Source organism: Procambarus clarkii, chromosome 9 (assembly GCF_040958095.1).
Source record: "Procambarus clarkii isolate CNS0578487 chromosome 9, FALCON_Pclarkii_2.0, whole genome shotgun sequence".
Taxonomy (NCBI): domain Eukaryota; kingdom Metazoa; phylum Arthropoda; class Malacostraca; order Decapoda; family Cambaridae; genus Procambarus; species Procambarus clarkii.
In genome coordinates, this window is record NC_091158.1 from 12,448,039 (window position 1) to 12,471,981 (window position 23,943).

At 45.4% G+C, this 23,943-nt stretch overlaps 1 protein-coding gene and 1 long non-coding RNA gene across 2 annotated transcripts in view; one reads left to right on the forward strand and one right to left on the reverse strand.

The window, feature by feature from the left end:
- LOC138362693 (zwei Ig domain protein zig-8-like) overlaps positions 1 to 8,777 on the forward strand; it is a 190,263-nt gene extending 181,486 nt beyond the window's left edge. Inside the window, exons 6-7 of the mRNA XM_069321149.1 lie at positions 2,907 to 3,025; positions 4,899 to 8,777. Coding sequence (XP_069177250.1) covers positions 2,907 to 3,025 — 119 coding nt within the window. The 3' untranslated portion in view covers positions 4,899 to 8,777. The remainder of the gene's footprint in view (positions 1 to 2,906; positions 3,026 to 4,898) is intronic.
- The window catches only part of LOC138362694 (uncharacterized), a 166,496-nt gene that overhangs the window by 78,209 nt on the left and 64,344 nt on the right, over positions 1 to 23,943 (reverse strand). The window lies entirely within an intron of this gene.

Here is a 23,943-nt window from a genome sequence, read left to right on the forward strand (position 1 = left end):
TCCCTCCCCCAGTCATTCCCTGGCACCCCCAGTCTTTCCCTGGCACCCCCCCAGTCATTCCCTGGCACCCCCAGTCTTTCCCTGGCACCCCCAGTCTTTCCCTGGCACCCTCCAGTCTTTCCCTGGCACCCCCAGTCTTTCCCTGGCACCCTCCAGTCTTTCCCTGGCACCCCCAGTCTTTCCCTGGCACCCCCAGTCTTTCCCTGGCACCCCCAGTCTTTCCCTGGCACCCTCCAGTCTTTCCCTGGCACCCCCAGTCTTTCCCTGGCACCCCCAGTCTTTCCCTGGCACCCCCAGTCTTTCCCTGGCACCCTCCAGTCTTTCCCTGACAACCCCAGTCTTTCCCTGGCACCCCCAGTCTTTCCCTGGCACCCCCAATCTTTCCCTGGCACCATCCAGTCTTTCCCTGGCACCCCCAGTCTTTCCCTGGCACCCCCAGTCTTTCCCTGGCACCCTCCAGTCTTTCCCTGGCACCCCCAGTCTTTCCCTGGCACCCCCAATCTTTCCCTGGCACCCTCCAGTCTTTCCCTGGCACCCTCAGTCTTTCCCCCACCAGACATACCCCCTTCCCCATCACAGTTTCGTGTGCCTGTCCTCTCCTCTAACACTCAGCACGTGGAAAACTGCACATCAGAGCTCCGTCCATTTACTCCCAGCTATAAAACAGTCAGCTCTTAGAAAAAGCTTAACGACAACATTAGTTTTGTCGTAATCGAGAACGCTTTAAAAGTCTATGATTTTTGCCATAGCTGCACTTTTATGGTTCATTTTAGTGTTGATAATGAACGAGCAAACAGCTGGCATTTGTCCACTGAATAATTCACTGCAAACACTTCCCTTAATATACAAAGTATATATATATTATATATATATATATATATATATATATATATATATATATATATATATATATATATATATATATATATATATATATATATATATATATATATATATACTCAATTCATTGGCTATGATAACACATTTATCAAAGGGGCAAAATTTAGGTAAACACCGATTGAGTTACAATAAATTTTATCTGTTGAAAAAGAACAATTATTTCTTAAACTATCTATTGGTAAATAGGGTAATTACCAAGAGCAGTAATCGTAGGTACTTGTTACTAGGCTGTACTGTGTAAATATATCACAATGATGATAATTAATATAAAATACACTTTTATGTTAGTAAAGCCAGAATAATATTTTCAGCAAATATTTGTATGTATATTTTACTAATAATCTTGCATGTAAAATAATGAAATATATAATTAGTTTAAATAGGGAGATTATATATATATATATATTATGTATATATATGTATAAATATATATATATAAAAAGAAGCAGAGAAGCGACCTACCTCTGGTCTCTTGCAGCAGGTGAAGGGGGTAATTACTGGCGTGTAATTAGTGCCATCATTAGTATCTCCAGCTCCATTGTTTTCACCCTATCCGGAATATATTTATTGAATCATATCAACTCTGAGCGTAACACTGGGGCTGTGAGCGGGTCACACAGTACACACTCGACCACAACAGCCTGGTGTACCCAGGCGCACTTTGCGTCAAGCCCCCGTGATTAATACGTCGACTTCGCCCACCGCGACGTTTTTGGACGCTGCGTTAGGCCTGCGGAGGCCTGGTCGACGACCGGGCCGCGGGAACGCAAAGCCCCGGAAGCACCTCAAGGTAACCTCATGGTAGGGGAGGACTTTTAAGGGTGTGACGTTCACACTCCGTCACGCCAGGAACGTCCACATGATCACCACACTAGGATAGGCCACGGAACTCTGCGCACCACCAGACACCACTAGACTAACTTACTTCCACGGGAAGCCTGCGCATGCGTCCGTCCACAAACTGCTAGTTAGCAAATGGTTAAGAAGCGAGGCGGTGTTGGTGGTGGTGGTGGGGGGGGGGGACGCCGCTGCTCGACGCCGTAGTTTCAAACGAGGTCATTCTTGCAAGACTTGTTAAATTTTATTTTTTGTTTTGTTAATTATGTTATCTTAGTACACTTCTCTTATTTAGTGTACCGAAATTAGTACAAGTTTCTTACTTTATAGCTTAGGAAACTTTGAAGGTTTAATACACCTTTCTTGTAGACCTTTCTACCGTAGTAAACTTCCTAATACACTTTTCTCACTTAGACGACCTTTCTAGCTTAATACACCTTACTTAGTATACCTTTCTTGTTCAATACACCTTAGTATACCTTTTCTAGCTTAGTAAACTTTCTAACCTAATACACCTTTCTCACTTAGTACACCTTTCATGCATGGAAAACTTTCTTGCTTAGTATGGAAAGCTTTCTTGTAATGTGCATATTAGAGTACACTTAAACCCTCAACAGGTTAGAGATTCACACTGTTGTTAGTTCCTATGATCAAGACCAACATTGTGACGTCGACTAGTCCAACATTTCCTTGAAAAGTTTCAAGGAAAAGTTTCCTTGAAAAGTCACAATGAAGATATTTGCTGCGTGAGGAGTGGTAATATTATTTGTTATTGGTGTACTTGTTCCCATTGTTCTTGGCTTTTATTATTATTATTATTATTATTATTATTATTATTATTATTTGCAGCACTACAATTGCTAATGTTTAATATTCTTCTTGCTTTATAATTTAAGTGAGGGAGAGTGAGGAGTGTGAAATGTAATTACTGATATTATTAATTACTTATTATTGGACTCTGTCAACCCTTCGCTCCCTCCCGCCCTCCCTTTGTGTAGCACACACTAACCCTCCCTCCCTCCCTCCCTGTCGCCCATTCCCTCCCTCCCTGTCTCCCATACCCTCCATCCCTCCCTCCCTGTCTCTCCCTCCCTCACTGTCTCTCACTCCCTCACTCCTTGCCTGTCACCAACTTTCTCACTCAGACACACACACTGTCTCTCCCCCAGGTGAGCACCCGGCAGCCATGCAGACCAACAGCTCAGCGGATCACTACAAGAGTGTGGGTCTCCTGCTGGTGTCTGCTCTCCTCAGAATAGTGTGGCAAGCCTGTCTCCATGGCACTTAAGTGAGTGCCTTACGCAAGTGTAGTGAGGGAGAGGGTCTGGTTATGAGTGAGAGGCTGAGAGAGGGAGAGTCCCCTCCCTCTCTCTCTCTCCCTCTCTCTTTCTATCTCTAGTCTCAACCTCTCTTTATCTATCTTTCTCAGACTCTCGGTCGAGGAGTAATTTCCTGGCTTATCCACTTCTGATAATTGCATTGGGATTAAGTTGAAGGTTGTTATGTGTTTTCTCCAGTAGTCTTAGAGGGAGAGAGAGGAAGGGATGGGTGGTGAGAGGGGAGGGGGTAGATCCAGAGGAGCGGAGAAAGGATAGATCCTGAGGGGAGTTGTTAAGAGCGTCAGGTGTAGACGATAATTCCTGGTTGTTAAGACAGCGTCAGGTGTATACAACAGTATCTATAAATCCCATATATACACCGTAACAGATATTTCACACACGTGAAACCCAAATCTACATTTAAGAGCTCTTCTACTAACTAAAAATGTAAATGGATCGTGAGTAAGGAGTTGAGGTCTTAATTTAGCCGAGGGCTGGGAGCAGCAGCTAGGAGGTTAGAGGGTAGAAAGAGCCTAAGCTGCTCTATCCCTTTGAGATGGATTTTAATATCTCAATAAACGTACTTGAACAGCAGCAGTTGTGCATGGCGGCTCTAAGTTGTTGAGAGACAACGCAATTTTCCTGTCTGCCTTTCACTATTTTTTCACTAACTCTAAATCTGTCTCTGTCTCTGTCTTTGTCTCTCTCTCTCTCTCTCTCTCTCTCTCTCTCTCTCTCTCTCTCTCTCTCTCTCTCTCTCTCTCTCTCTCTCTCTCTCTCTCTCTCTCGTTCAACTCTCTCCCCCTTAGGTTAGGTTAGGTTAGGTTAGGTTAGTTTGGTTAGTTAAGCAAGAAAAGGTTAAGATAGACAAAATATAGGTTTAGTCGATTAGTTTTGGTTAGGTTAGACAAAATACAAGTCAAATTAGGCAAGGGTAGGTTAGATGAAGTTAGTTTAGGCAAGGTTTTGTCAGGTTAGATTAGTATAGGTCAGTTTTAATTAGTTAGATTATACAAAATATAAGTAATTTAGAATATGGAAGGTTAGGTTAGGTGATGTAAGGCTAGGTAAGGTAAGGTTAGGTTAAGTAAGCTTTAATTTTGCATGAAAATATATAGGTTGAGTATACATATGAAGCTACATATGAAGAAGAGTGGAACAATCTGTCAAGAATTATCATATAAGAGAATAATTCAAAATTGGTTGGATAGACAGGAATGTTATAATGGTCGGGTGTAAGCTCTTGTATTTATTATACAATATTTTATTTGCTCTGACTTCACTAACCCTTGTTTCACCTTCAACTTATTACCTAATATATATTACCCTAATATCTATCGACCTAATACCTATTAACGTAATACATATTACCCTAATATATGTTAGCCTGATATCTAATAAGCTAATATCTTTTAATCTCACAACTAGCCACCTAATATCTATTAATATAATATAAATTACCCCTAATACCTATTACCCTAATACCTTTTAACCTAATACCTATTAACACCTATTAACCTAATACCGATTAACGTAATACCAATAATATATCTTCAATGCAGCATATAATCGTAACATATAAATGTCATATATATACATATATATATATATATATATATATATATATATATATATATATATATATATATATATATATATATATATATATATATATATATATTGCAAGCAGTATATTTATGTATATTTATTAATGCTAAATAACACTTGTCTGTTTCCCCTCATACTCTAACCATTGAATATGATATGTGATATATCCTTATTAACTGTTATACATGTGTCTAATGGCAACACGTTTGCTCTCTTCTCTCACTTGGCGTCCAGCGGATTACACAAGCACAGGAGCAGAGGTGTGGAGCGTGACCTTTGACCCCTTCCCGTGTGACCTTTGACCTCTCCCGTGTGACCTCTGGCATCCCAGGTTACCCCTAATAACTTCCCTCTTTCTCGGGGTCACTCTTGTGACACCCCTCCCACCTCTTCTACACCTTTTCCAGAGTGACCCCTATAGTTCCCAGTGCCCTGTTCCACACAGCCCACCAGACTTGTGGTCACTCCTTTGCCTCTCTCTCTGAGGTCCCGGGCTCACGTGTTCTCGTTCTCAAGCAGCAACAGCAGCAGCAGCAGCAACAGCAGCCACAGCAGCAACAGCAGCTGCAACAACAGCAGCAGCAGCAACAGCAGCCACAGCAGCAACAGCAGCTGCAACAACAGCAGCAGCAGCAACAGCAGCCACAGCAGCAACAGCATAAGGAGCAACAGCGAGACGAGGAAGAGAACGGAGAGAAGAAAGGATCAAAAGATAAAAGTGGACCGGAAAGTTATGATGATGAAAAGAAGTTTGATATAAGACAAGCGGCAGCCAATGACAGATGTTTACCCGGCACACAACTCCTGGGCTCCTTGTTAAGTGACAGTTATACCTTGGTGCCACCTCACAGTGCCACCTCACAGTGCCACCTCACAGTGCCACCTCATAGCGAGAACACGTGTTCATTTACAGGTGTTGTGTGGCTAGTGGGAGGTTGCTCAGCCTAGGTGGCGCGTCTGATGGTTTCCAGCATCGGTCCTAGAACCTCCAGCATCGGTCCTAGAGCCTCCAGCATCGGTCCTAGAGCCTCCAGCATCGGTCCTAGAGCCTCCAGCATCGGTCCTAGAACCTCCAGCATCGGTCCTAGAGCCTCCAGCATCGGTCCTGGAGCCTCCAGCATCGGTTCTGGAGCCTCCAGCATCGGTTCTGGAGCCTCCAGCATCGGTCCTAGAGCCTCCAGCATCGGTTCTAGAGCCTCCAGCATCGGTTCTAGAGCCTCCAGCATCGGTCCTAGAGCCTCCAGCATCGGTTCTGGAGCCTCCAGCATCGGTTCTAGAGCCTCCAGCATCGGTTCTAGAGCCTCCAGCATCGGTTCTAGAGCATCCAGCATCGGTCCTAGAGCCTCCAGCATCGGTCCTAGAGCCTCCAGCATCGGTTCTAGAGCCTCCAGCATCGGTCCTAGAGCCTCCGGCATCGGTCCTAGAGCCTCCAGCATCGGTCCTAGAGCCTCCAGCATCGGTCCTAGAACCTCCAGCATCAGTTCTAGAGCCTCCAGCATCGGTCCTAGAGCCTCCAGCATCGGTCCTAGAGCCTCCAGCATCGGTCCTAGAACCTCCAGCATCGGTTCTAGAGCCTCCAGCATCGGTCCTAGAGCCTCCAGCATCGGTCCTAGAGCCTCCGGCATCGGTCCTAGAGCCTCGTGTACTTGCGATCAAACATGAGGCAGAGGCGGAAGAATAACACGTGGTTTTGGTGCTCATGTCATAGTGACAAGATGCTCATATGATCAGGGGCAGAATGTGACAAGATGCTCATATGATCAGGGGCAGAATGTGACAAGATGCTCATATGATCAGGGGCAGAATGTGACAAGATGCTCATATGATCAGGGGCAGAATGTGACAAGATGCTCATATGATCAGGGGCAGAATGTGACACGATGCTCATATGATCAGGGGCAGAATGTGACACGATGCTCATATGATCAGGGGCAGAATGTGACACGATGCTCATATGATCAGGGGCAGAATGTTGTCCTGAATAACTGGGAGAACAAAATGCTGGAATAATTACAACGGAATGTTGGCCAGGTTAAGAAAGTTAAGTGAAGTGTTTTCGGTATAACTAACATTGTAAAATGTTTATGCTTACATTATGGTCATGGAGGACTGATCTCTGATCTCATTTACAGGTAAAAAGACGTCTAAATAGCATTGCAAGAATCATCGTTCATCGATGATTCGAATCATCAAATCAACTTGTTCTTCAGAGTTTTACACACACAAGTTCAAGCACACACACACACACACGTATATATATATATATATATATATATATATATATATATATATATATATATATATATATATATATATATATATATATATATATATATATATATACATACATAGACAGGTGATTTTGGATTATGTGCTGCACCAGAAATAATTTTGATTTATTTGGTTGGTTGGTGACTGATAAGAGCATTTACCACACCCAGAGATCCGCTGTGTCTGTGTGGTGGATTCTGATAACCATCGCGTCTGCTGTTGGTGGATAGTTAACAAACGTGGTTCCGTGATTAGTGAAGACACTCTGTATGTTAATAATGGTGCTCTTGGTTGATTTATGATGAACTTTTGTAACTGGTAAGATGTATTGGATTGCTATTTTGGCTTGTGATTGGTTGGTATATATTTTGTCTTGTGATTGGTTGGTATACTTTTGAGGTTGCGATTGACAGGTATAGTTTTAGGCTTGAGACTGCCAGGTATACTTTTAGGTTTGTGATTAGCAGGTATACTTTTGTGGTTGTGATTGGCATGAATACGTTATACGGCTTGTGACTGGCTGGTACATGATTTGACTGATCACTGTGGCACATTAGAAGCTAATAACCGGACAAATTTAAGCATCAGAGTAATGAGTTAACCCCCCCCCTCCCTCCTGGCCTAAAATTGGAAAGACAGATAAATCTGGCGAATCTGGCCATGAAATTGGATGGAAAAGTTCTCCTGAGTTATATCACCTTGACATGAAATGGACTCTATAACTTTTCTTCATTGACTGGTAAGTTCACCTCACTGATACTCCTGGCTTGTAGTGGAGCTGGACTGTTCTCCCGAGCTCCTGTTTTGGCTTGTGACTGTTTTGGACCGCTGTTGTTGAAGGTGAGAGCGTCTCTCGTATGTGTGTGTGTGTGAAGCACATGTGTGTGTGTGTGTGTGTGTGTACACATGTGTGTGAAGCACATGTGTGTGTGTGTGTGTGTGTGTGTGTGTGTGTGTGTGTGTACACATGTCATGTGCTTCACATGTGTGTGAAGCACATGACGCTAGAATTTAAGAATGCCATACAAGTCCCCAAAAAGCCATCTGTACATTCACAGCAAAAAAATACACAAAAACATTAATACGCACTGAAATAAATAAATAAATATTATATACATATATATATATATATATATATATATATATATATATATATATATATATATATATATATATATCTGTTTGATCAGTACTGCAATTAAAGCACATTTTTGCAAATTTAACAGATAGAGCACATTTCATATTTTTGTGTCGAATAAAGTTCACTTCATTCCTGCTGCGGTAAATAGATCACAATGTATTCACGCAACATCTTCAACACACTTTATTGCTATGCCAATTTAAAGCACACTTTACTAATCGAGCAAATAAAACACACGCTTTTTTTAATAACTTGACGAGTATTGACCTTAACACGTAGTGACTGTTGTGGTCAGCCATCTGCATGTGATTGTATACAATCTACAATGAAGAGAATGAAGAACAAAGACACGATTTTTGTATTATTCTGAATATAACTCAGAAAAACAAAGACATTAATTTGAAAAGCAAATAAGCATTAAAATAAAGACAAAAACGCTAAGAAAAAAATAAACGTTTGGAGTTTGACAAGAAGAAATTAATATTCCAGTGCTGGTGAACGTGTGAAACAGGTCAAACATCCATTATAGAAACTTGTTTCTAATAGCCAGAAAAAACACTACTGACTTTAATTTGCGTCAAGCACCAGTAACAACGAGAGAGAGAGAGAGAGAGAGAGAGAGAGAGAGAGAGAGAGAGAGAGAGAGAGAGAGAGAGAGAGAGAGAGAGAGAGAGAGAGAGAGAGAGAGAGAGAGAGAGAGAGCGCACCACATACAAATATACAGCAGAATGCTCAACACTAAGTTTACCCATGGAAATACATAACACCGTGACAGATATTATTAAACGGTGACATATAATCTTCTCAACCCAAATGTTCCACATAACAGGCCAGGAAATTCAGGATGTATGATATCGGGGAAACTATAGATATCTTTTTATGATATCTTGGAGAACAGATACCGATGTTTATAATATTGAGGCAGCAATGAATGTGTACTAGTCAAGAACAACTGGGTCCTCTGTTTCTGATATTTGGTAACGGCTGGCGTATGGAACCGAGGTAATTAGATATCTGAGTAGCTATGATACGAAGATAACTAGTATATCTATTTATCTATTGTCTTTGTTGTCACGGGTGCTGAGAGATGGCGAAGCTGCCGCTGCATCCTGTACACACTCATTTACTGAGAGCATCACGTATGGAAAGACCTATTTTTGATACTATTTATTAACCAAGTTTTTTGTAAATAAGATTATAAAACGTGTATATATATATATATATATATATATATATATATATATATATATATATATATATATATATATATATATATATATATATACTACTATGCTGTATATTGGCTCCTGGAGTATGACCTGTGATCTGATCCCTCTCAAGAATTGAAGATGTACACTTCAACATCCTCTCACAAGGGGTTTAACCCCCCCTTTCCCTCTTCCCTCTTTAGCTGAAGAGCAGCTAATGGCTCTCTTCCTACTCTCTTCTTTCCTTATACTCCTCTACTTGCCCTCTACCCCCCTCATCTTGTCAATGTCAGCTCTATGGGATCAACACTTAATGTATGGACACTGTTTTATGTGATAATTCTGTACGACTCTGTTCTCAAGTTTAATAAAAATTGGTGTTATTTACTGATGAGTTTCACTCCCAGTTTACATATATTTCGTGTACATTTGTTCAGTGTTATTAGCGTCTCCTTCTGTTATCATTCTTACTACTGTGGCTCTTCATTTGTTACTTTTCTTCTTATTCTTTATTCCTCTATTTCAGGACTTTCATCACAGTTTGGAGTCCTACGACGGAGGATCAAAGAGGACAAACTTTTCCAGACTTAAAACAAAGACTTAAATCTTTTGTTTCCGTGATAATACTTCAAAGTTTTCAGAGAATGCTAAATGGGTTCATATATTTTTTTCACGTTGTGTTTTTCCGTGATTTATATCTTCGTCTTAAAGCAAACTAGAGACATCCTCGGTGTGGAAAGTCAACGGTAAGTTTCGTATAAGAAGGAGGAGGAGGAGGAGGATTTTTTTTTTTTTGCAGGGGGGGGGGAGGTTATCTATCTTGAGGTTATCTTGAGATGATTTCGGGGCTTTAGTGCCCCCGCGGACCGGTCCTCGACCAGGCCTCCACCCCCAGGAAGCATCCCGCGACAGCTGACTAACACCCAGGTACCTATTTTACTGCTAGGTAACAGGGGCGTAGGGGTGAAAGAAACTTTGCCTATTGTTTCTCGCCAGCGCCCGGAATCGAACCCGGGACCACAGGATCACAAGTCCAGCGTGCTGTCCGCTCGGCCGACCGGGGAGGATGAAGGAGAGAGAAGAATAAAAATTCAAAAACAACAAATACCACGATAACCTGTGAACATCATGTTAAGGTGATGTGACACAATAAGAAAGTACAGAGCCAGTAAGATTAAATACTACTTGGAAGGGACGCGAGAACAGAGCGAAGGAACGATGACCAGTCAGTTTGGACCATCGGGGATCGAACACCGACTATGCAAGAAGCGGGGCCGTCGCCGCCATAGTCCAAGTGGGTGCCGACATGGACCCAACAGACCTTTCCACTCATCACAAACCCTGGAAACACAAACCGAAACTGTTTTTATTTTCCGCTTGTTACAACTTATAATAAAGTTGTTACATCTTGACTTAACGTGTTTATGACGTATTAGAACGTTGTTACAACTTGCTATATTGGTTGTTATAACTGGTTAGGTGTTAAAACGTGTTCGAACGTTGTACCAACGTCGTAGTTTCGGTGTGTGTTTGGCGGGAAGGGGCGAATACACTTGAGATGTCGTAAAACAACCTGTAGTTCACTGAAGCGACGACAGCTCATAGAAAAGTCAGTTCCCAGCTCTATGGGCTCGCTACCTTTACTCTGCGAGCCCACGATCAATTCCCACACACACCCGCTTCGAAAAGACAATTACAATATTAAAAAATCTATCTGGTAATATTGAAAGCTAAAATATACAAGCAAATTCTCAAGGAAATCCCAACTGAACATTGCAAGAAATATATGATGAAACAAAGACAGGTGACAAATATATATTTTGTATTATGAGCTTCACCGACTTGTATTACTAACCGAATATCTTTATAGCCGATTTAATATCTAAATCTATCAAAGAAAATGTCTGTCTGACCGAGGATGAAGGCTCGACGCTTGGCACTAGCCTCACCCAACTTTTCTGGATGAGAAATTGGCGGTGTATGACTGTCATAGGCATGCCGGGGTCAAGCCACAGCATCCCCCCCCCCCCTTTAATAGGATCGGCTCCTATTATGACTCCAAACGACTTCTGTAACGTCAGAAATGGGGGTTTGTTTCCCAGAGAGTTTTTAACCGGTTTTCAGTTAACCTGTCCAAAGGAGATAGGGAAATAGGACCATAGTCATTGCTGTAAACAACCGATGCTCGAAAGGCGGGATCCAAGAGTCAATGCTCGATCCTCCAGACACAATTAGGTGAGTACACACACACACACACTAATCGACGCCAACAACGTCCAAGTTTCCTTAAAAAAATTATTTTCTGATTGATATATATCGTTAATTGACCAAGGCAATTTTTATTCTTTTCAAACTAACTCAACAACCTAACTTAAAACTACAGATTATTTCTGAGTTTTGACTAACATTTAGACCCATGTTATTAATTCATAAAACCAATAATTATATTCAGTATCTTTATGGACAAACTATTTTCCGAAGAAACATTTGAAAATATTCAGCTTTCTTCTCTTTCTCCTCTAATCTTTTTCTTTCTTCCCTTCCCCCTTCCATGTCTCCCCCTGTCTCCTCACTTATCTCTTAATTCCTCTGTCTGTCTGTCTCTCTCTCTCTCTCTCTCTCTCTTTCTCTTGCATTTTTAAGAACCATAAATAAAAATGGGAACAGCAAATAAAATTGTATAAGTTGTTGTTGTTATAGATTCAACTACTGGGAACAAAAAGTTCCAAGTAGCACGGGCTATGGTGAGCCCGTACGAAAGAAAACTGTATAATAGATTATACGTCGCAAGTGTAAGTCAAGATGGCTCAGGGAAATCCTCTTAACGTTGAAGACCTTTGGTAAGGGAGAAGCTTCTGTAATCATGTCAGATTTTGCAGTTCTTTGTTCAGTGTATATTGCATTATCAACTGCCAGTTACAGAGTGAGAGAGAGAGAGAGAGAAAGAGAGAGAGAGAGAGAGAGAGAGAGAGAGAGAGAGAGAGAGAGAGAGAGAGAGAGAGAGAGAGAGAGAGAGAGAGAGAGAGAGAGAGAGAGATGTGAGAGGTTAGGAGGGCGGTGAGAGAGAAAATACCCTTCATGACAGCTCATTACGGAGAAGTAATGGGAGCAGAGATAACCCGGAATAATGTATTCCACCTTGATGTCCACCCTGCCCACCCTCCACCCTTCACCACCCTCCACACCCTGCCCACCCTCCACCCTTCACCACCCTCCACCACCCTCCACACCCTGCCCACCCTCCACCTTACTCACCACGGGACACGACGAGAACTAAACCTCACGTCGATGAAAGAAAGAAGTTAGGGGGAGATATGATCACGACATTCAGGATTCTCGGAGGAATTGACAGGGTAAAGACGGGTTATTTAACTCGGGTGGTACGCGCACAAGGGGACAACGGTGGGAACTTAGTACCCAAATGAGCCATAGACACATTAGAAAGAACTTTTTCAGCGTCAGGGTAGTTAACAAATGGAATTCATTAGGAAATGAGGAGATGGAGGCAGACTCTATACAAAACTTAATGTTTATATGAAACAGCCGAAAAATGTTTAATCTCAAATGTAGATATGATAAAGAGCCCAAAAGGTTCACGAATCTGTACACCAGTTGATTGACAGTTGAGAAGCGAGGCCAAAGAGCCGAAGCTCAACCCAGGTAAGCACAATTAGGTGATTAGACCACCCAGCTCACCTTACTTACTCTCAGCTTTCACCCAGCCTGCTTCCCACGCCCCTCTACCAAACATGTATCAATCATGTCTACTGCCACGCTGACCATCCACTCGAGTATAGAATGTCATGTACCGAACAAACAACCCCGTGGAAACACACCCAACTCTTTCATCACTCGAGAGTGCTCTTAAACAAGAACTTACATCACTTACATCACGGTATAAACAAAGTCCACCAGCAACAGGCTGGTGGACTAAGGATCTGACACAATCTATACAGAAGGGCACAACGGAATCGTTAAAGCAACAATTATCTTGGATGTTTATAACCATTATTCCTTGACGATCACTTGAGACAGTTACGTCCACGCTGCATCCGGATAATCCGGATACAGCGTGGAAAACACCATGTCCGGATAATCCGGATACAACGTGGATAACACCATGTCCGGATAATCCGGACATGGTTTTATGGCTGCATGTTCACTCACAGGAAGAGTGGCGATGCCTTATAAACTCTTCCTTCACGGCAAAAGAGAACGAAAAATAACCTATGGAGGTTCGGGGTGGAAGCTGCAGTTTGCAGGACAAGTTGCATAATCTGCTGTTGGAGAATTATGTAACTAGCATATCAGAAGTATTACTTGTTTAACATACAGAATTTCGGTTCGGTTCCTGAGTCTATCATGTGCCTCTGTAATCTTTTCCTATACCACCCACATGATGGGTACAGGGTCTACCACCACTACCCACAAGATGAGTACAGGGTCTACTACCACCACCCACAAGATGGGTACGGGGTCTACTACCACCACCACCCACAATATGGGTACGGGGTCTACCACCACCACCCACAAGATAGGTACGGGGTCTACCACCACCACCCACAAGATGGGTACGGGGTCTACCACCACCCACAAGATGGGTACGGGGTCTACCACCACCCACAAGATGGGTACGGGGTCTACCACCACTACCCACAAGATGGGTACGGGGTCTACCACCACCACCCACAAAATAGGTACGGGGTCTACCACCACCACCCACAAGATGGGTACGGGGTCTACCACCACCCACAAGATGGGTACGGGGTCTACCACCCACAAGATAGGTACGGGGTCTACCACCACCACCCACAAGATGGGTACGGGGTCTACTACCACCACCACCCACAATATGGGTACGGGGTCTACCACCACCCACAAGATGGGTACGGGGTCTACCACCACCCACAAGATGGGTACGGGGTCTACCACCACCCACAAGATGGGTACGGAGTCTACCACCACCACCCACAAGATGGGTACGGGGTCTACCACCACCCACAAGATGGGTACGGGGTCTACCACCACCACCCACAAGATGGGAACGGGGTCTACCACCACCCACAAGATGGGTACGGGGTCTACCACCACCACCCACAAGATGGGTACGGGGTCTACCACCACCCACAAGATGGGTACGGGGTCTACCACCACCCACAAGATGGGTACGGGGTCTACCACCACCACCCACAAGATGGGTACGGGGTCTACCACCACCACCCACAAGATGGGTACGGGGTCTACCACCACCACCCACAAGATGGGTACGGGGTCTACTACCACCACCACCCACAATATGGGTACGGGGTCTACCACCACCACCCACAAGATGGGTACGGGGTCTACCACCACCCACAAGATGGGTACGGGGTCTACCACCACCCACAAGATGGGTACGGGGTCTACCACCACCCACAAGATGGGTACGGGGTCTACCACCACCCACAAGATGGGTACGGGGTCTACCACCACCACCCACAAGATGGGTACGGGGTCTACCACCACCCACAAGATGGGTACGGGGTCTACCACCACCCACAAGATGGGTACGGGGTCTACCACCACCCACAAGATGGGTACGGGGTCTACCACCACCCACAAGATGGGTACGGGGTCTACCACCACCCACAAGATGGGTACGGGGTCTACCACCACCCACAAGATGGGTACGGTGTCTACCACCACCCACAAGATGGGTACGGGGTCTACCACCACCCACAAGATGGGTACGGGGTCTACCACCACCCACAAGATGGGTACGGGGTCTACCACCACCCACAAGATGGGTACGGGGTCTACCACCACCCACAAGATGGGTACGGGGTCTACCACCACCCACAAGATGGGTACGGGGTCTACCACCACCCACAAGATGGGTACGGGGTCTACCACCACCCACAAGATAGGTACCGGGTCTACCACCACCCACAAGATGGGTACGGGGTCTACCACCACCCACAAGATGGGTACGGGAGGCTAAATAAATACATCAAACCAACCTAATCAAGAGTTGAACATCATCTCGACAACTCCCCGAGAAACTGAGGAACCTATTTAAGAGAAACTTGAAATATAAGTACAGTATTATGCACAAATACCACCTTAATTGAGTTAGGAAAATAATATTTGTCAAATACTGACGCTTCATAACACATTCTCCATTACACAGACAAAATAACTTAAATCTGAGAGTTTGCAAATATTAATCTCTTCGTCACACACCATGTTTGCTTGAGAGTGTTGGCAGAGCTGCCTCTGAGTACAAGTGACAAGATGAACGTCTCAGTACGTTTTTCTTCCTATTGCAGAAGATACCGACATCATTGCAGGTCTGCGTTCGATCCCCGACGGTGCAAGTGAACCATTCCAACCTTCCGTTCAATTATATATCCTTGTCTTCACTATGTTATATGATCGTACTGGATTAGTACATTCTCCTGATCTTACCTTAACCCACTAAGATAGGGATGCTGCCTGGGATGGGAAGCTGCACAGTAGTCCTGTGCAACCCACAGTCGTCCTGTGCTCCCCTCAGCAGTCTTGTGCAACCCTCAGCCGTTCTGTGCAACCCACAGCCGTCGTGTGCAACCCACAGCCCCTCCATATATTTTTCTCGTATCATTTGATTTCCAATCTTCGAGAATTCTAAATTAACTTCTCAAAACAATCCATCACCTGTATTTTGCGAAGTCTTAAATAGAATTCCCACGTAAATCTACAGATCGGCTGAGCCTGTAACACCTGCAATGGAAGGTTTCCTAAAATTATTGGCTATTAAAGTTTTAAATCAGCGGTTGCCAGCGAGGGAAGGAGGTATTATGGGTGGAGATTACCGTGGGAGGATTTATCGTTGGTGCTGATTCAGGTGGTCGCCGTCTGCAATTACCGGAGACCCCGAGTGAATCTGAAAATAAGCGCCGGTAAAGATGTTCAACTTGGACGACATTTTGCAATTTTAAGTTTTGTGGGTTTGTTATCTCAGTGTGTTGGTGAGGGGGGGGGTGTGTGGCTGGTAGGGGTTCCTGCCAGTGTTGGTGGGGGGGGGGTGTGGCTGGTAGGGGTTCCTGCCAGTGTTGGTGAGGGGGGGGGGGTGTGGCTGGTAGGGGTTCCTGCCAGTGTTGGTGAGGGGGGGGGGTGTGGCTGGTAGGGGTTCCTGCCAGTGTTGGTGAGGGGGGGGGGGTGTGGCTGGTAGGGGTTCCTGCCAGTGTTGGTGGGGGGGGGGGGGTTCTATAGGCCAAGACGGTTGTGGGCTAGACCAGGACGGGTGTGGTCTAGACCAGGACGGGTGTGGTCTAGACCAGGACGGGTGTGTGGTCTAGACCAGGACGGGTGTGTAGTCTAGACCAGGACGGGTGTGTGGTCTAGACCAGGACGGGTGTGGTCTAGACCAGGACGGGTGTGGTCTAGACCAGGACGGGTGTGCGGTCTAGACCAGGACGGGTGTGCGGTCTAGACCAGGACGGGTGTGTGGTCTAGACCAGGACGGGTGTGGTCTAGACCAGGACGGGTGTGCGGTCTAGACCAGGACGGGTGTGTGGTCTAGACCAGGACGATTGTGGTCTCCTTTGCCTCCTGTCTCACGGTGCTATAACTTCAGAATCTACAGAAACTTGATAATCTCCTCTGATGGTTCCCTCGTACAGAATAAATTGAGTCCCACTGTTGAAAATGTCGGTTCAGAAATGTTACTTGGTCTCTACAACAATGGCCACGAGTAATCAAACAACACGGAGGTAAGCTTAACTCGAACACTGTCCTGCCCCACCCCCGTGGACGGTAGTGTGCCACTCTCACTATACTAACAAGGTAATGATATTCGTCCAATCAGAAAGGCAATTGTCCGCTGCAGTGAGCCTACTCTCACCACTCTCTCGTCCGCTTTACATGCTAAAAGCTGTAATTGACCAATTACCGGTTGGGGGTCAGGAATTTGTGGTGGTCCAATCGTTATCACTTTGGCCTGGTTCCTCAGACTTGATGACTGACTGTCCATTCACTGTGACTGTCCATTCACTACGACTCTCCTCCCACTGTAACTCTCCACCCACTGTGACTCTCCTCCCACTGTGACTCTCCACCCACTGTGACTCTCCTCCGACTGTGACTCCCCACCCACTGTGTCTCTCCACCCACTGTAACTCTCCACCCACTGTAACTCTCCACCCACAGTGCCTAGCGATCGGGAGAGATGCGTGGCATACCAGTGGGTCACCTACATATTTCTTCTACTATCGCGGCCGCGTCTGGAGCCGCCTTCTCATTCGCTAACGCCAGCAGAAACTTTGTCAAGATGCCTCTTTACACTGTTCTCCAATCATGCCTATGGGGCGCTAACTTTTCCTTGGCCATATTGTACATTTCAGACCACACCTCTCTTTCCAGTGTGTTGCTATTGTCTGGTGAAGGTTTGGAACCTGCGCTGTTTTCCATGTGTGTGTATTATGAGATATATCAGTCGAGTCCGCTCCAGGATATGCAATTTGAGTGCTTGCGGGCGGTCCCAATAGGGTGTGATTAAAGCCACAAAGAAAAGCAAGATGTGACTCAGGATACCAAGAGTGAGCCATCAGGACCAGCAGGGTGTGTGTGTGTGTGTGTGTGTGTGTGTGTGTGTGTGTGTGTGTGTGTGTGTGTGTGTGTGTGTGTGTGTGTGTGTGTGTGTATGTATGTGCGTGCGTGTGTGCATGCGTGTGAAAAATAAATACATATACTTGATACGATAGAAGAAAAGTAGGTCAGAGTCTACATTAAACAAACAACAGTTATAAAGGCCGAGTCCAAGAGCTATAGCCCCTCGATCCTGCAGGCATAAATAGTAAATACACACTGTATCGAATTTTAAATTTTTAATTTTAACTAAAATTATAATCCACTAGGAATGGTGTTGACGTTGCTAATGAAACTACAAATTAAGAAATGCTATCCTACAGATCAGCTCATTTGATCCTATAGAAACATACCTATTTGATGACCTTCTTTTAGGCTTACATTAAGAATAAGATATCAAGTAGCAATGATATTTGGTACACGGTAAACCAGGAATCGTGTGGCAGAGACTTCATGTAACATTCACTAACAGTAACGAAATAAAGATTTATTTCGAAATTTAAAGATTTATCCGGAAACCCAGAGTTTCCGGACAATTGTAAAAGTGTTCAGAGTCCTTTAGACAAGCCAATCTTGAGGTCGGAAACGGAAAGTGGTTCTAAATTTAGCCAGAAGTTATAGATCTCCTTTATGAAGAGGCATTAACATGGGCGCGATGACTTAGTGTTTTCTCATGATAATTACTTCACCTTATCGAAGTTTGATTTACTTTCTCTCTGGAAGTGAAGAGTAAGGTGGACACTTTCTCTCAGGAAGTGAAGAGTAAGGGGGACACTTTCTCTCAGGAAGTGAAGAGTAAGGGGGACACTTTCTCTCAGGAAGTGAAGAGTAAGGGGAACACTTTCTCTCTGGAAGCGAAGAGTAAGGGGGGACACTTTCTCTCTGGAAGTGAAGAGTAAGATGTACACTTTCTCTCAGGAAGTGAAGAGTAAGAGGTACACTTTCTCTCAGGAAGTGAAGAGTAAGGGGGACACTTTCTCTCAGGAAGTGAAGAGTAAGGGGGACACTTTCTCTCTGGAAGTAAGGGGGCCATGATGGCAGCATGTTAATGGATAAAGGGTTAACAATGGAGACAATAACATGGTGCTAAATATACCTTAGCACCAACACGACACGCGGCATGGAACAATGAATACCAATGTGATCAATTGAAACCATGGTAAATAATTTAGACTTTACATAGGGTTGTTAATTAGTGGAACAAATTTATGGCAAACATAATTATAGACGTAGGCTCGCTGGCTTATTTGAAGCGCCAGTTATAGACATCAATAAGAATGAATTTAGTTGGGTATAAATAGGAGTTGCCTCGGATGGGCCAACAATCCTGTTAAAGTTTCCTCAATTCGTATGCTCCTGAAACAATCAATTTTGATTTCTATCATTTTAATCCGTTTGGTAAACCAAGATAAAAGTCAAGACGTTTATGATTAATCAAGAAAAATGGCCTCAAATGCGTGATGCAATGTCTAGCCTTGATTAACAAAGCTATTAGAGAATATGGAGTCCAAGGTCAGACTCCATTCCTTCTGATTGTAACCCGCATTATTGGATCATGTTCTCGGGAAAGGGAATCGATAAATAAATAGCGGCAGGTACAGAAAGGCTTCTAATCCTAAATAAAAAAAACTTAAGCCTTACTTCCTGTTCCTGTAAATATCAGGGTTAATTAATAATTATTACTGGAAACAATAATAATTATTATTAGTAATTAATTATTATATCTCTGGAAACACAAACCGAAACTGTCTCAATTTTTCGCTTATTACAACTTGTAATAAAGTTGTTACATCTTGGCTTAACGTGTTTGTGACGTATTAGAACGTTGTTACAACTTGCTATATTGGTTGTTATAACTGGTTAGGTGGTGTTAAAACTTGTTCGAACGTTGTACCAACGTCGTAGTTTCGGTGTGTGTTTGGCGTTAACGCCCTGCGTTGAAAATGGAACCCAAGAAAGCGTTAGAAACCACAGCACACGGGCTCACCATAGCCCGTGCTACTTGGAACTTTTTGTTCCAGGTAGCGAATCTTTAACAACAACAACAACCACAGCAACTCTTTGATGAGATTGCACCTGCAGACTCACTTTAAAGTGAGTCTGCACCTTCTTTCTTTTAATCCAATTACCTATATAGATATAATAACATTCCTTCATATAACATTAACGTCATATATCACAGAACACACTAGGACGTGTCTGGGAACACCCAGCGAATAGGTTCGAGCCCCCACCACGGCTCCTGTGGATTTGCTTTTTATTCAATAATTACTTATGAAGCTGTAATTCCAATTAAAAAAGTTATATGGAGCTGATTTAGTGTATAATAAACAAATTGGTACTTTTATGATCAAGATAAGAAAAAGTAATAATAATAATAATAATAATAATAATAATAAAAATAATAATAACAGGAGTAGCAACAGAACCTTTCCTGATTTTTCCTAACCTCATCTGCTCAATTAAGATATCCAGCAATATCATGCAATTCTCAGCAGATAATCTCAGTGAAGATAGCAAGATTTTTTGTCATAAACAAACATATCAGTATAGATAACAAGATTTTCCATCACATGTCGATATGTACTGATAGCAAGATTTATTACCACATGAAGATATCTCAGAAAAGATACCAAGGTTTCGTATCATATTTCCCAATTTAGTGTATTTTTGTGTGCAGGATCAGGCAGGGAGGGAGGGAGGGAGGCAGGCAGGGAGGGAGGGAGGCAGGGAGGAAGGGAGGCAGGGAGGAAGGGAGGCAGGGAGGAAGGGAGGCAGGGAGGGAGGCAGGGAGGGAGGCAGGGAGGGAGGCAGGGAGGGAGGGAGGGAGGCAGGGAGGGAGGGAGGCAGGGAGGGAGGGAGGGAGGCAGGGAGGGAGGCAGGGAGGGAGGGAGGCAGGGAGGGAGGGAGGCAGGGAGGGAGGCAGGGAGGGAGGCAGGGAGGGAGGAAGGCAGGGATGGAGGCAGGGAGGGAGGCAGGGAGGGAGGAAGGGAGGCAGGGAGGGAGGGAGGCAGGGAGGGAGGGAGGCAGGGAGGGAGGCAGGGAGGGAGGCAGGGAGGGAGGAAGGCAGGGATGGAGGCAGGGAGGGAGGGAGGCAGGGAGGGAGGGAGGGAGGCAGGGAGGAAGGGAGGCAGGGAGGAAGGGAGGCAGGGAGGGAGGCAGGGAGGGAGGCAGGGAGGGAGGGAGGCAGGGAGGCAGGGAGGGAGGGAGGCAGGGAGGGAGGCAGGGAGGGAGGCAGGGAGGGAGGAAGGCAGGGATGGAGGCAGGGAGGGAGGGAGGCAGGGAGGGAGGGAGGCAGGGAGGGCAGGGAGGGAGGCAGGGAGGGAGGGAGGCAGGGAGGGAGGGAGGGAGGGAGGGAGGGAGGGAGGGAGGGAGGGAGGCAGGGAGGGAGGCAGGGAGGGAGGCAGGGAGGGCAGGGAGGGAGGCAGGGAGGGAGGGAGGCAGGGAGGGAGGGAGGCAGGGAGGGAGGGAGGCAGGGAGGGCAGGGAGGGAGGCAGGGAGGGAGGGAGGCAGGGAGGGAGGGAGGGAGGGAGGGAGGGAGGGAGGGAGGGAGGGAGGGAGGGAGGCAGGGAGGGAGGCAGGGAGGGAGGCAGGGAGGGCAGGGAGGGAGGCAGGGAGGGAGGGAGGCAGGGAGGGAGGGAGGGAGGGAGGGAGGGAGGGAGGGAGGCAGGGAGGGAGGGAGGGAGGGAGGCAGGGAGGGAGGGAGGGAGGGAGGGAGGGAGGCAGGGAGAGAGGCAGGGAGGGAGGCAGGGAGGGAGGGAGGCAGGGAGGGAGGCAGGGAGGCAGGGAGGGAGGCAGGGAGGGAGGGAGCTGTGATCTGGTTGGCTGTCAGCGCCTCGCTCCGGCTCGGGGAACACGGTGGTTCCCTCTCAGGCAGAGATGAATGGTCTGTCCTGAAATATCTTTGGACGCGCCAGACCTCTTTGCCTACCCACTCCCCCCCCTACCCGTTCTATCCCCTTCTCTCCCTCCCTACCCCCTCCATCTTCATACCCTACCTCTGTGCCTTCCCCTCCTTTTTCTTCTTTCTAAATTTGGTTTTCATCTTTTCCTTTCAACTTCCTAATGCATTTAATCCTTCTCCTAAGTCATCCTTCCATTCGTTAATGCCTTATTCTCTCCTCTTTCCCCCCCCCCCTGCTTCTCTCTTCCTGTTGTTTCATTATTTTTTATATGTACGTTGAGAAAATATTTGTACCCGAATTGTTTCAAACGTGTGTTAGACATGTATATGAGTGGGATTGGGAGCAGCCTCGTATGGGTCAATACGCCTTCTGCAAATTACCTTAATTTTTCTGTTCTTATGTGTCTTCGGCGTCTTTGAAAACCTCAGTAATTTTCAGGCCTAATATTTACTTCTCAATACCGTGCTTATTTGACACTGATAATGTTTCACCGATACTCCAGTGTGACTTTAAATGCTCGAAGATTAAGAAGGATTCAGTAATAGACCGAACTGACCTTCAACCTTAAGAAGGCTTGACTTATACTCCGGACTGACCTCCAAGTCGGGAACGGGAGAACGATCAACTGAGAGTGGAAGGAGATAAAATCAGAAGTTTTATAATGAATGGAATGGGGAATAAGCAGGCAAATATGGGAACGTATATGATAAAAGGATGACAGAAATAACTCGAGCCTCGGAGTATATAAAAACGATGGGGGTTATTGGTGAGATAGAGATAGAGAGAGAGAGAGAGAGAGAGAGAGAGAGAGAGAGAGAGAGAGAGAGAGAGAGAGAGAGAGAGAGAGAGAGAGAGAGAGAGAGTTAGAGAGAGAGAGAGTTAGAGAGAGAGAGAGTTAGAGAGAGAGAGAGAGAGAGAGAGAGAGAGAGAGAGAGAGAGAGAGAGAGAGAGAGAGAGAGAGAGAGAGAGAGAGAGAGAGAGAGAGAGAGAGAGAGAGAGAGTTAGAGAGAGAGAGAGTTAGAGAGAGAGAGAGTTAGAGAGAGAGAGAGAGAGAGAGAGAGAGAGAGAGAGAGAGAGAGAGAGAGAGAGAGAGAGAGAGAGAGAGAGAGAGAGAGAGAGAGAGAGAGAGAGAGAGAGAGAGTTAGAGAGAGAGAGTTAGAGAGAGAGTTAGAGAGAGAGAGAGTTAGAGAGAGAGAGAGAGTTAGAGAGAGAGATAGAGAGAGAGAGAGAGAGAGAGAGAGAGAGAGAGAGAGAGAGAGAGAGAGAGAGAGAGAGAGAGAGAGAGAGAGAGAGAGAGAGAGAGAGAGAGAGAGAGAGAGAGAGAGGCAGGGAGGAAGGGAGAACGAAAACCTGGAGTTCACAGATAAAACTGACATTTTGGGAATGAAGTTCGACTCTTCAGTGACCACGAAGAGCCACGTGCTTAACCTAGCCCAAAAGACACCTAGGAAACTTACAGCCCTCTACGGTGCATCTCTCACCTTCCTGACAGTGGGGGACTCTTAAAACTTTACATAGCGGCCAAGTTCGCTGCCATTTTGAGTATGCAGCCCTCTCCTGCACTGCCTGCCCTCTATCATGCATCAGACTTTTGGACAAAGTGTAGAGCCGTGCAAGAAGACTCTAGTCTTGATCAAGACAGGTGTGAACGGTCTGAACATCGGAGCCTACAACACTGTCATGACGTTGGATTTACGGTTATGAACAAGACCAATATTCTCAAAGCTCTTCACCTGGCCCAACTTCGTAGACAACCATAGTTGGCACCCATAGCACTACGCTCTCAACCTTCTACAGTCTCATGCTGGAAGTGCCTTTCTCACATCACTCCCTCAGCGGTCATTCATTCCCAGGCTGACTCACATCTGGAACTTGTTCACTCAACATTAGGAGATCAGGTGAACTGACCAAATGAAGGCTGTGGCACACAGTTGGCTACGGGCTCATCCTGTTCCTTATATGATTGTTATTTACAAGATAAATACACGTTATTCCTAAAGATGCATGTAACAGGGGCATAGGGTGAAAGAAACTCTGCCCATTGTTTCTCGCCGGCGCCTGGGATCGAACCCAGGACCACAGGATCACAAGTCCAGCGTGCTGTCCGCTCGGCCGACCGGCTCCCTATCTTAGAAACAGATTTCTAA